A 12904-nucleotide genomic window follows, 5' to 3' on the forward strand; every position below is an offset into this window, starting at 1 on the left:
AAGGGAAACACAAGGAAGCATTACAAGTCTGTTGCTCTAGGATAATACCCCCTGCAAAGTTCCAAAAAGATCACAAACAGTTCCCATCTGCCAACAACAGACCTGCCTTTGCAAGACATTACAAGGAATGCTTGGAATAGCACAACGGACATAGCTCTATTTGAGCCAGGCTATTCCATTGTATGAACATTATCCACCTTCCACCACAGTTTGCTTCAAAGCTTTCTGTATTCCTGACCAAGTTTTTCACTTGAAAGAACTCAGCTAATGGGATATTTGAGCCCAATAGCACAGGCTGCATTAAAAAGTCCCTAATTGCCTATTTGTAAGACGCTGATTTCATGCAGCTTAAGCTGGTACAGAATCATGCAAAGAGCTCCAAAAGGGGAGGATAAAAGACTTTACTACAGTTCAGATTATTCGAATAAGAATTAGAAAACCTGAAGGAATTTACTAACTTTTCTCCAATTCTTCTACATGGGAAGACAAAACACTGGCATGTGTTGTATGGTAGAATTAAACTCATTTGCACAGACAACGCCATGCTTCATTTGCTTTGTCATCATTAGTACAAACTGAATTTCGTACTACTTCAGCCCAAAGAATAACTCAATGGCTATTTATGTCCTTTTAAACTGCTGCCCACTGTTTGCTGGCAAAGAGGTGTTTTAGTAACAGAGGTATATGATGAAGCCTGATCAGCAATCTCTCCAAATTGCCCAGCTCCAACTAAGCTTATCAAACATGTGTATTAGTGACTATGTTAGCGTTACAGATGCATCCCAACAAAGTTCAAACGTTCTCAAAAGAAGAGTGGATACAAACATTGCTCATTTAAAATGCCACATCTGATTAAAGCTCTTCCTCTGCTCAGCTTCAGCACAGAGCTCCTCTGACCACACACCCTAAGCTCTGAACTCCAAATGTGCTTTTGCTAGCCACTTAAAGTTAGCCAGGCATCTAAGTGCTGCTGAAAGAATGTCAAAGCATACTGAAAGCCCACTAATCCAGCATCAGTATGTAATAATGTGCTGTTATTTCAAACAGTACAAGAACTATAGCCCCAACACTTCCTCCCTTTCATCCGAAACGAAACTGCACAGAAACTCATCTGTCCTGACAGTGGCAGCTGCCGTAGCACAGTGATAACTCAATAACCCAAACAGCACAAGAACAGGCTGCACTGGGAACCCTAGGAAACGTGCATTGCTGTCATGGTTTTTAGCTGTTTGTAAGGCCTCACACATGGGCTTTCAGCCTGACAGCTCTTTTCTCCTTCTCCTAAGAGAGCGTGGGGAGGGATCTCAGCCTGCAAACAGCTTTGCAAGAGCCACACCATGTGCTTACAAGTCTCTGTGCTACCACAGCAAGCACTCCACGCAGCTGTCAGAGATTAAGTGCAATGGCTTAACTTTACTTCTTGCTAGTAAAGAAGAAGTTAACAATACTGGCAACCAAACTTTGAACGTGTGTCCTAGGTGAAAAACAGTTTAAACTGTGAAAGCTAACAGGAGGCAGATAACTGGGTGTAAGTTTGTTCCAGGCATCCACCCCCACACGGACATCTGAAGACTCCAGCAGAAGCTTCCTGCCTGCAACCCATATGTGCTGGCTGTACATTCAGATAAGCCCTGAGTAAACAAAAAAGGGGAATGTCCCATACCCTCTCATTAATAAAAAGGCATAAGACAAGCACCAATTGGGAGGCTGGTCACGTGTTGCATGCCTGCAAAGAGACCATTTAGATGAGGAAAGGGAGGAGATAGGGATCATGAAAAGAAAGGACTGTGCCAAAAAGAAGGGTTTCCAAGAAGCAGAAGTGGTCTTGGAGAGAAAACAGGGGACTCAAAAAGGAGACAGTGAAGATCCTGGCTGGAAGGAAGATCCTGGAAGAGAAGGAGATGGGTGGAGACCAGTGCCAGCACACCTTGCCCCAGGACCGGTACCTGGAGCAGCTGCCCACTGCCAGCAGACACAGCTCCCTGCTGGATTTCCCCAGGCCAGCAGCAGCCTCCCTGCTGGGAAGGTAAGCCCAGACCTCATGAACCGAACGTGGGGTTGGAAGCAAGTAAAACAACTAGGTAGGTTAAAAGCTGTAATTTTGTTAGCTCTTAAGCAAACCCCAACATCCAGACTCACTGTAAGCTGCTATTTACTCTGCCTCACCCACAACAACGAGATGGAACACTGCTTTTACGGTATTACAGGAGGAAAAAACGATACATAAGATAAAGAAACAAGTACTTGGGGAAGGACTAGTTAACCTGATACAAGGAGAGAAAATCTGCATGTTCAACAGCATCGGAGACATCAAGAAAAACAGTATAAGTGATTTGTTTTTTCTTATTTCTATCATGCCCTTCTTCCTCTGAGGCACAGGGCACAATTTCCTTCGGTATCGGCAGGACTTCCTTGAACGTACTTTTGGAAGGTGCAGTGTGCAGCTGCAGGCTAGTTTCTTTACAGTTATTCAGAACATGTGTGGAGCCTACCATGCTGCTTTGTAGTTCCAGCTGAGGACATCTGAGCCGAGGCAGTTGCAACTGCTTTGTTGATCCATTTATCGCAAACTGCTTCTAGGCAACGGAGACATTTTCATAGAATGGGTTGGAAGGGACTCAAAGCTCCCCCAGCCCCACCCCCTAGTGAGGGTTGGCTGCCTCCCAGCAGCTCAGGCTGCCCAGGGCCCTCCAGCGATGGGGCACCCACAGCTCTGGGCAGCAGTGCCAGCACCTCACCATGTCTAAGAAAAGAATTTTTTTCAAAACATCTGACCTAAATTTTCCCTCTTTCAGTCTAAATTAACTCCCCTTCGTCCTCTCACTATCAGACCACGTACTGTCATGTCACCAACGCCTATGAGGGCAAGAAGTCCTGGAAGAGGAAGAGGTGAGCAAGATATCGTTACCTTTGTTGATCGATCTCTGAAAATGAATGAAATTCGAAGTCTGAAAAAAGACTTCTCATGTCACCCAAATGAGCCTATTGCTACTTGGTTACTTCGATGCTGGGACAATGGGGCCACCAGTGTGTGGCTGGATAGTAGAGAAGCTCGCCAACTGGGTGGCACTGCTAGGGACTCAGCCATTGACAGAGGTATTGGTACATGCCAGAACCAGGCCTTCACCCTCTGGAAGAGGATGTTGTTAGCTGTAAAAGAAAGATACCCCTTCAAAGACGATCTGATGCCTGAGAAGAAGAAGTGGGCTGATATGGAAGAAGGCACCCGTTATTTGAGAGAATATGCTGTGGTGGAAACACTACATAGCCCCGATTTCATTCCTGATGAGCCAGACCAAGAGCATGATCCTGAGAGAGCCAGGTGTACACCAAACATGTGGCATACATTCACAAAGACTGCACCAGAGAGGTACGCCGGTACATTTGCAGCTATGTATGGCAGAGGGGAAAGAAGACCCCTTATAAATGAGTTGGTTAATAAACTTCAAGACTTTGAGTTACATTTAAGCCCTCTACGAGCTCGTGTTTCAGCCATTGAAAAAGTAGCTGAAAAGCTGGACAGAATGGAGAACAAATAAGAAGATATCATAGACAAACTATCAATCGTGCCTGATGCTGATGAATCCATGGTGGTAACAGCTACATCCAATGAGGAACAGAATTCCCAAGACAGCCTACTTGAGGGGCTGATCAACTTGATTTCCTCCCAGCCAGTGTCATCCAATGTCTCAGCTATCAAAAGAAGACGTCCTCCTGCTCAAACAAGTGACAACAGTAAGACAACGTCACGTTTCACCTTGTGGCATTACCTACGTGACCATGGAGAAGATACGAAGAAGTGGCATAAGCAACCTACTCCAGCACTTCAAGCACGGGTAAAAGAATTACAAGGCAAATCAACCACCAAGGTGAACTTCTCCAAAAAGGTGATTGCTCCAGTTGCTGAAGGCAACAGAGGTAACAAATAGAGGGGCCCTGCCCCCAGCCAAGGGGGAAAAAGGGATAATAGAGTTTATTGGACTGTGTGGATTCGATGGCCTGGCACATCAGAATCACGGAAATATAAGGCCCTGGTGGATACTGGTGCACAGTGCACCCTAATGCCCTCGAGTCACCAAGGGACAAAATCAATTTATATTCATGGGGTGACTGGGGGTTCCCAAGAGCTGACTGTGTTGGAGGCCAAAATCAGCCTCACTGGTAAAGACTGGCAAAAGCACCCTATTGTGACTGGCCCAGGGGCTCCATGTATACTTGGTATTGATTACCTCAGAAGGGGATATTTTAAGGATCCCAAAGGGTATCGATGGGCCTTTGGAATAGCTGCTGTAGACACAGAAGGTGTTAAGCAGTTGTCTGTTTTGCCTGGCCTGTCAGAAGATCTGTCTGGTGTGGGGTTGCTACGAGTGGAAGAGCAACATGTACCGATAGCCACAAAAATGGTGCACAGGCGGCAGTACCGCACCAACAGGGATTCCTTGCTCCCCATTCATAAGTTAATTCGTCAACTAGAGAATCAGGGAGTGATCAGCAAAACTCACTCACCTTTTAACAGTCCCATATGGCCAGTGCGTAAAGCCAGTGGAGAATGGAGGCTGACGGTGGACTACCGTGGCCTGAATGAAGTCACACCCCCACTGAGTGCTGCTGTGCCGGACATGTTAGAACTCCAGTATGAACTGGAGTCAAAAGCAGCCAAGTGGTATGCCACCATTGACACTGCTAACGCCTTTTTCTCCATTCCTCTGGCCAAAGAATCTAGACCACAGTTTGCTTTCACCTGGAGGGGCGTTCAGTATACCTGGAACCGTTTGCCCCAGGGGTGGAAACATAGCCCAACCATTTGCCATGGGTTGATCCAAGCTGCACTGGAACAGGGAGGTGTTCCTGAGCACCTGCAGTACATTGATGACATCATTGTGTGGAGCAACACAGCAAAGGAAGTTTTTGAGAAAGGAGAGCAAATAATCCAGATCCTTCTCTGTGCTGGTTTCGCTATTAAGCGAAGCAAAGTGAAAGGACCTGCCCAGGAAATTCAGTTCCTAGGCATAAAGTGGCAAGATGGCCGTCGTCACATCCCGACAGATGTGGTCAACAAAATCACTGCCATGTCTCCCCCCACTAATAAGAAAGAGACACAATCATTTCTGGGTGTACTGGGTTTTTGGAGAATGCATGTTCCAAACTACAGCCTCATTGTAAGCCCACTTTATCAGGTGACGCGGAAGAAGAATGATTTTGTGTGGGGTCCTGAGCAGCAGCAGGCTTTTGAGCAGATTAAACAAGAGATAGCCTGTGCTGTGGCCCTGGGGCCAGTACGGATGGGACAGGATGTGAAGAACATCCTCTACACTGCTGCTGGAGAGAAAGGCCCCACTTGGAGTTTGTGGCAAAGAGCCTTAGGAGAGACCTGAGGCCGACCCCTGGGATTCTGGAGTCCAGCCTACAGGGGGTTGGAGGAGGGCTACACTCCAACTGAGAAGGAGATCTTAGCTGCATATGAGGGGGTTCGGGCTGCTTCCGAAGTAGTCGGTACTGAAACACAGCTCCTTCTGGCACCTCGACTGCCAGTGTTGAACTGGATGTTCAAGGGAAAGGTTCCCTCCACCCATCATGCTACTGATGCCACTTGGAGTAAGTGGGTTGCGTTGATTACGCAGCAAGCGCAGATGGGGAACCTCAGCCGTCCAGGAATCCTAGAAGTCATCATCGACTGGCCTGAAGGTAAAAAGTTTGGAACATCACCAGCAGGAGAGGTATCTTGTGCTAAAGAAGCCCCACCATACAATGAACTACCAGAGAATGAAAAGAAATATGCCCTGTTCACAGATGGACCGTGTTGTATTGTGGGGAAGCATCCCAGATGGAGATCTGCTGTGTGGAGCCCCACACGACAAGTTGCAGAGGCCACTGAAGGGAAAGGCGAATCAAGCCAATTTGCAGAGGTAAAGGCTGTCCAACTGGCCTTAGATGTTGCTGAACGGGAGAGGTGGCCAGTGCTCTATCTGTACACTGACTCATGGATAGTAGCAAATGCCTTATGGGGGTGGTTACAGCAGTGGGAGCAAAATAATTGGCAAAGAAGGGGTAAACCTATTTGGGCTGCTGAACTGTGGAAAGACATTGCTGCCCGAATAAAGAATATGATTGTAAAGGTGCGCCATGTAGATGCTCATGTGCCCAAGAGTAGAGCTACAGAAGATCAGCGAAATAACCATCAAGTAGACCAAGCTGCCAGAATTGAGGTGGCTCAAATAGACCTGGACTGGCAGAACAAGGGTGAGTTATTTTTAGCTCGGTGGGCCCATGAGACCTCAGGCCATCAAGGGAGAGACACAACATATAAGTGGGCCAGAGACCGAGGGGTGGATTTAAGTATGGATACTATTGCACAAATCATTCATGACTGTGACACATGTGCCACAATTAAACAAGCTAAGAGGATGAAACCTCTTTGGGGGGAAGGGCAATAGCAAAAGTGCAAATATGGGGAGGCATGGCAGGTTGATTATATCACCTTGCCATGATCTCGCAATGGTAAGTGCTATGTGCTCACCATGGTGGAGGCAACCACCGGGTGGCTTGAAACATACGTAGTACCCCATGCTACCGCCTGAAACACCATATTAGGTCTGGAGAGGCAAATCCTGTGGCGACATGGCACCCCGGAAAGAATTGAGTGAGATAATGGGACTCGTTTTAATAATTCACTTGTGGATACTTGGGCCAGAGAACACGGCATCGAGTGGATTTATCATATCCCCTACCATGCACCAGCCTCTGGTAAGATCGAACGCTACAACTGGTTGTTAAAAACCATGTTAAAAGCAATGGGTGGTGGAACATTTAAACACTGGGAGAAGTATTTGGCAGAAGCCACCTGGCTGGTCAACGCCAGAGGATCAATCAGTTGAGACGGTCCTACCCAATCCAGCTCTCTACATATTGTAGAGGGAGATAAGGTCCCTGTAGCACATGTAAAGAGCCTGTTGGGAAAAGCAGTTTGGGTTTTTCCAGCTTCTGGGAAGGGCAAACTTCTTCGTGGAACTGTTTTTGCCCAGGGACCTGGGTCCACCTGGTAGGTGATGCAGAAAAACGGGGATGTTCAGTGTGTACCACAAGGGAATTTGATGTTAGGGGAGTGCAGTCTGTAATCCCATGTGTTAAGCATGATGTAGTGATGTAGAATAAGGGGTGGAATGTCATGGTTTTATGATTTTTGGCTATCAGTATTCCACACCATAACATCATGTAATGCAATTGGGGGGGGGGGGGGGGTTGACTTCTGCTGAATGTTCGTCCGACGGAGAAGAACTACATTTCCCCAGGAGGCTCTGCGGTCAGCAAGGAGATACAACTCTGTGCGAGGTCACCTGAGTTCTTCTTCTTCACCTGCTCTTCACTGTCTGCTTTTCTTCAGTCACTCAACTGGACTGCACGTCTCACCTCAGCATTGTGGTGAGGTCTATCTACCATTCAACAGACTCTTTCTCTCTCCCTCTCTCTCTCTCTCTCTCTCCCTCTCCCTCTCTCATTGTATTTTGCTAATACTATATTTAGTAAATCATTTGTTCCACCTCAGATTATTGCCATTGCTTTCAAGTATTTTGGGGTCCCCTGTTTCCCTTTTGCGGAGGCGCAGATCCACAGATCCCTCTGCCCCGCTGGTCACAGAACCGGGCCGAACCAGCCCACAAACCGTTGACACATACAAAGTCAGTCCCCTCCTGCTTATAAGCTCCCATCAAGTTCTGAAAGGCTGCAATGAGGTCTCCCCGGAGCCCTGTCATCTCCAGGCTGAACAAGCACAGCTCTTTCAGCCTTCCTTCGTGGAAGAGGTGCTCCAGCCCCTTATCATCCTCATGGCTCTCCTACAGACCCATTCTAACTTGTGCAGGGGCCTGTGATCCTCCTGGCCAGCTAATAAATGTCATGGTATCCAAAAACAACACTGAGAAGAATGAAATCTGATGGAAACTTTAGGCGATAAGCTTTGATTTCTAGAGATTCTCATGCAAAATAATATTTGCATTAATATTTGCAAAGTAAACAACATTTTAAAAGATTATTTAGAAGCCTAGAAATAACAGAGACTCAGAAATACTGCCTTGGAAGAATGCCCACATGAGAATGGCAGGCAGGTGCATTCTCACAGCACTGTGCTCTCAGTGCTCAGAAATAAGATGCACAGCTATACACAAGAGCAGGCTGTGATTCTCTTCTTACAGTAGAACTTCCCTCCTGCATCACAAAAGTGGGCTTTCTCTGATAAAGGCAGCTGGATAGGAACAGCTTGGCTTTTTTGCAGAGTTTAAAATCTCATGGACAGAAACCCTTGAGTGGTTGGGCCAGAAGATCAAGTACTTTTCTGCACTCTCTTGACAGGGTTCATAAACTGAACATGTTGGTTTGGCAGTATCATGTGAGCTTTACTTTCTCAAATTCAGGATAAAAGAAAAGAGGTGGCAGGTCAGCTTGGGAAAAGCAACAGCAGAGTCTGTTCTAGCCCTGTGCAAACAAACTGGCAGAGAGTTTTGGCTGAAGACCCAAGTGGAAAAAGAGGAGTGAAAACAGCCTATTGTTAGCACCTGAACTTAAACAAAGAGGACTGAGGGTTCTCACTATGTACTATGTACTAAAAAAGGTTTTGAAAGGTGTAGGAAGTACTGATGCACACCCAAACGTGGCACTTCTGCCTAGGTACACATTTAAGATTCTCCCATGGATCACAGATAGAATACACAAGACAAAGCTGGCAATATGAAAGGGACACGAGAAGAAAAATAACCAAACATCTAAACATTCCTTAACTTGATTTGAAACTAAGTCATTTTTCATAAAAGTGAAGTTCCTGTGCTTGTTCACTGAAAGTGAAGGTTCACTGTAAATGTTAATAGCTGAGCAACTGTCCTGCAGACCAGAAAATGCTTGTAACAAATGCTATTACAAATTCTGGAGATAGATCGAATCATAAAATCTTTGGAGTTGGAACAGACCCATGGGGACCATTTAATCCAACTCCCCTGCAATGAACAGGGACACCACAGCTCCATCAGGTTGCCCAGGGCCTGATCCAGCCTGGCCTTGAAAGTCTCCAGGGATGGGGCACCAACCACATTTCTGGGCAACCTGTTCCAGTGCCTGTCACTATAAAATTTTTTTTTCTTACATCCAACCTTAATCTCTTTGAGCTTGAAACCATTTCCCCGTGCTCTATCACCACAGACCCTGCTAAAGCCTTCTTTCCAGTAGCTCCCCTTTAGATACGCTATCAGATCACCTTGCAGCCTTCTCTTCTCCATGCTGAACAGTCCCAGCTCTCTCAGCCTGTTGTCATAGGAGAGGTGTTCCATCCTGCGGATCATTTTTGTGGTCTTTCTCCAGCAGCCTGGTGTTTCTCCTGTACTGAGGACTCCACATCTGAATGCAGTCAGTACTCCAGGTGAGGCTTCACCAGCACAGAGTAGATGGGCAGGATCACCTCCCTTGCCCTGCTGGCCACGCTTCTTTTGATGCAGCCCAGGATATGGTTGGCTTTCTGGGCTGCAAGGGCACACTGCTGGCTCATGTCCACCTTGCCATCTACCAGTACCCTCCAGGCCTTTTTCAGCAGGGCTGTGCTCAATCCTTTCATCCCCGTTTGTATTGGTAGTGAGGGTTGCACCTCCACCCAGGTGCAAGACCTTGCACTTGGATTTGTTGAACCTCATGAGGTTCTCCTGGACCCACTGCTTAGCCTATCAAGGTCCCTCTGGATGGCATCCCCCCCATAGCTTGGTGTCACCAGCAAACTTGCTGAGGGTGCACTTCACTCCACTGTCCTTGTCACTGATGGAGATACTAAATAGTGTCAGCCCAGCACTGACCCCTGGGGGACACTGCTCATGGATATAGATGATATCCATGGCTCTTCCCTTGTCCACTGATGCAGTGACACCAAGCAGGATTTGCCCTTGGTGAAGCCATGCTGCTTCTCCCGTCACCTTCCTGCTTCCATGTGCCTTAGCATAGCTTCCAGGAGGATCTGTTCCACTGTTTTCCCTGGCACAGAGGTTAGACTGACAGGTTGGCAGTTCCCGGAGTATTCTTTTTTATCCTTCTTGAAAATGGGTGTGATGTTACCTTTTTTCCACTCACCAGGGACTTCACCTGATGGCTACCACTTTTCAGATATCACTGAAAGAGGCATGGTGACTACATCAGCCAATTCCCTTAGGACTCTGGGCTGCATCTCATCGGGACCCATAGATGTGTGGGTGTTCAGGTTCCTCAGGGGGTCACAAACCTGATCTTCGCTTACAGTGGGAGGGATGTTGCTTCCCCGATCCCCTCCTACCAAACCAAACTTTTGAGGGATGTGTGGCAAGCAGTTATCAGGGAAGATAAAAAAAAGAAAACTTAAGTACTTCAGCCTTCTCCTCGTCTGATGTTACCAGCTTGCCCATGTCACTCACTATGGGGGATATTCCCTCTTGAACTTTCCTTTTTCTGGCTGAGGCACCTGTAGAAGCCTTTCTTGTTCTTTCTGGCATCTCCATCCAAGTTCAGTTTAAGCTGGGCCTTGGCTTTCCTGACCCCGACCCTACACAGCCTAGCAGCTTCCTTACAGTCTTCCCATGGTGCCTATTCCTGTTTCCACTGCCTATGCATTTTCTTCTTGCTCTTCAGCTTGACCAGCAGGTCCCAGCTCAACCATGCCGGTCTTCTGCCTTCCCTTCCTGACTTGCTACACATGGTAATGGAGAGCTTTTGCGCTCTAAATACAGACTCCTTAAAGATCTGCCAGCCTGATCAAAGTTAATGCTGCAAAAAAGGAGAAAAGCACAGTGGCTTTTGTTGGTGGCAGAAAGAACTGATAACTATTTTGCTGTGGGAAATGGCAGATGAAAGTGGGATGCAGTTGCTGGTGGAAGTTGCTGATCTATCCAGTTCTCCCCTCGATTCTTGGCTGCGCAGTGGCTGATCCACCCTGCTTCCCAGGGCCCATCCAGAACATGTGCCTTTCAAACTGCTGTGCCACTACCACAGGGCTGAACTTTGCTGGAGCCAGGCATTATCAGGAAATGGGTTCAGTGTGATAAACCAGGGACACCTCCAAGAATAACCAGGGAGAGATTAAACCAGGCAAAATAGCCTGGTGCTTGCTCAGTGTCTTCAGAAAAAGCAAAAGGCTGTTCAGCAAACAGACCTGGCTTTAGGTTTTAGAGCCACCTGTGATGGCAGACAGCTACTTGACAGCCTTTGCTGCTGTAGTGGAGAAACTGGTGTGCAACAAACTCTTCTTCCTCAGAACCAAAACCCCTGCATTAATTGTGCTGTGCTCCTGGGGCAGTTGGCTGTGTGTCCATACTGGCCATCAGATGCATTCACTCCTCTCAGTCACTCAAATACGTACTTGTCTCAGTAAGAACTGTAAAAAGCTGTTTTCCTCTGAAAATTACTTTTAGTTGAAAGAAGAAACTGGGAAGGACTTGTGCTCAAAGTTTAAATGCAAGTAATAGAAGACAAATAAAGTTTACGTTTTCTTTGAAAAGAAGAACACCTTTTATTTTTAATAATCTTTGTCTTAATAAGCAGCAAAAGAACACGGAGAATCAGTCAGCTCTTACAGGCAATCACGTGGCAGATTCTGCACACTGAAAGGGATGCAGGTCTCCTAAATTTAACAAAGAAAGCATTTTCAGCTGTCATTTCTAAAGAAGTTTCTACTATACTTAAGCCTACCAAAAATCTTGATTTCTTTTTCAGAAAATCACTGTGTTGTACTATTTGAATACATTTCAAACAATGCGTGTGAAACTCCACAACTGGATCCTCTGCTCAGAGCTGCACTGAGTTACTAGCAGACAGGCTGCAGACCTTTTACAGACCTGTATATCCAGTTATGGCCTCGCATTTGTGTTACCACAGAATTCATGACCTTAAGCACAAGTTGAAGGCTGACTAGGGGACAGAGGAAAGCTATTCAAGTAGTTCATATTTTATAGAAATATTAATAAAACAGAATAAAAGAAACCAAATACTGTGTCCTTAGGTTTTCAGTGACAAGATTCTCTGATAGCAGCAGCATTACAGTATGGCTTTGGTAGCAATGCCCCTGAGGCTGCCTTAATCCTAAAGCATGGCAAGCTGCAATCTTCAGTTACTCCCAGCTTTCTGCTAAAATTTTATTACCATGCACTTGTGAGAACAAAATAAAATTAAACAGATTATTTATTAAGCCAAAACTGCCAGAGTGCTATTAATCTCTGATGTCTGGGCCACAGACATCACACATGTAATTCACACACCAGACTGTCCAAACTTCCAACTTATCCCACCTAAAGTACTTTGGATGCCTTCAACTGGAAGGATTTTTCCCACTTAGGAAACTTTCTTTCCAGGTGTGACTCAAAGAAATTAGGAGCATGTCTTAAATCTGTACACAAGCATGATGGTTGAACTATTAACTCTTCCCTGGATCTAAGCATAGGACTTTTTTGTACACACTATGAACAGCTTCTATAAGTCAGAATCAAGAGTACTAGGATATGCAGGTCCTACACCTAAACGTTTTATTTACATACATTCCACATTCTCCCTATAGAAAAAGCCTGCTTTGGAAACCTTCCACTGATGGGCAATTAAAAGACCACACTACCCATGACCTGAAGTTACTTATGTGTGCACGTGTGTGGAATCAATTTCAGGTATAATTAAGTGAAGCATGATGTTAATGACAACTCATATTCCCAAGTAGAACCTTCACCATCATTACAGCCAATAAAGATGTTAATCATCCTGCAATACAAGCCAACAAGTAACCTTCCAAAACTAGTACACACCAGATATACTCCATCTTACACAGTTTTAACACTTTGTTTCTAAGTCTCTGCCCAGTTGCAGATGCATTCATCAGTTATGTCAAGTGGTACAGGAGCAGAACTCATGTTCATTGCTTAGC

The 12904-nt window shown here is 46.1% G+C and overlaps 1 protein-coding gene across 13 annotated transcripts in view; it reads right to left on the bottom strand.

Moving 5' to 3' along the window:
• The window catches only part of CEP350 (centrosomal protein 350), a 74520-nt gene that overhangs the window by 5388 nt on the left and 56228 nt on the right, over positions 1–12904 (bottom strand). The window contains exon 39 of one of the 13 annotated variants that reach the window (XM_048943776.1): positions 11061–11617. The exons of the other annotated variants lie outside the window; for them this stretch is intronic. Coding sequence (XP_048799733.1) covers positions 11567–11617 — 51 coding nt within the window. The 3' untranslated portion in view covers positions 11061–11566. Of the gene's footprint in view, positions 1–11060; positions 11618–12904 lie in introns of those variants that run through there. 13 annotated transcript variants of the gene reach the window in all.

The sequence above is a fragment of the Lagopus muta genome, chromosome 5 (genome assembly GCF_023343835.1).
Source record: "Lagopus muta isolate bLagMut1 chromosome 5, bLagMut1 primary, whole genome shotgun sequence".
Lineage (NCBI taxonomy): Eukaryota > Metazoa > Chordata > Aves > Galliformes > Phasianidae > Lagopus > Lagopus muta.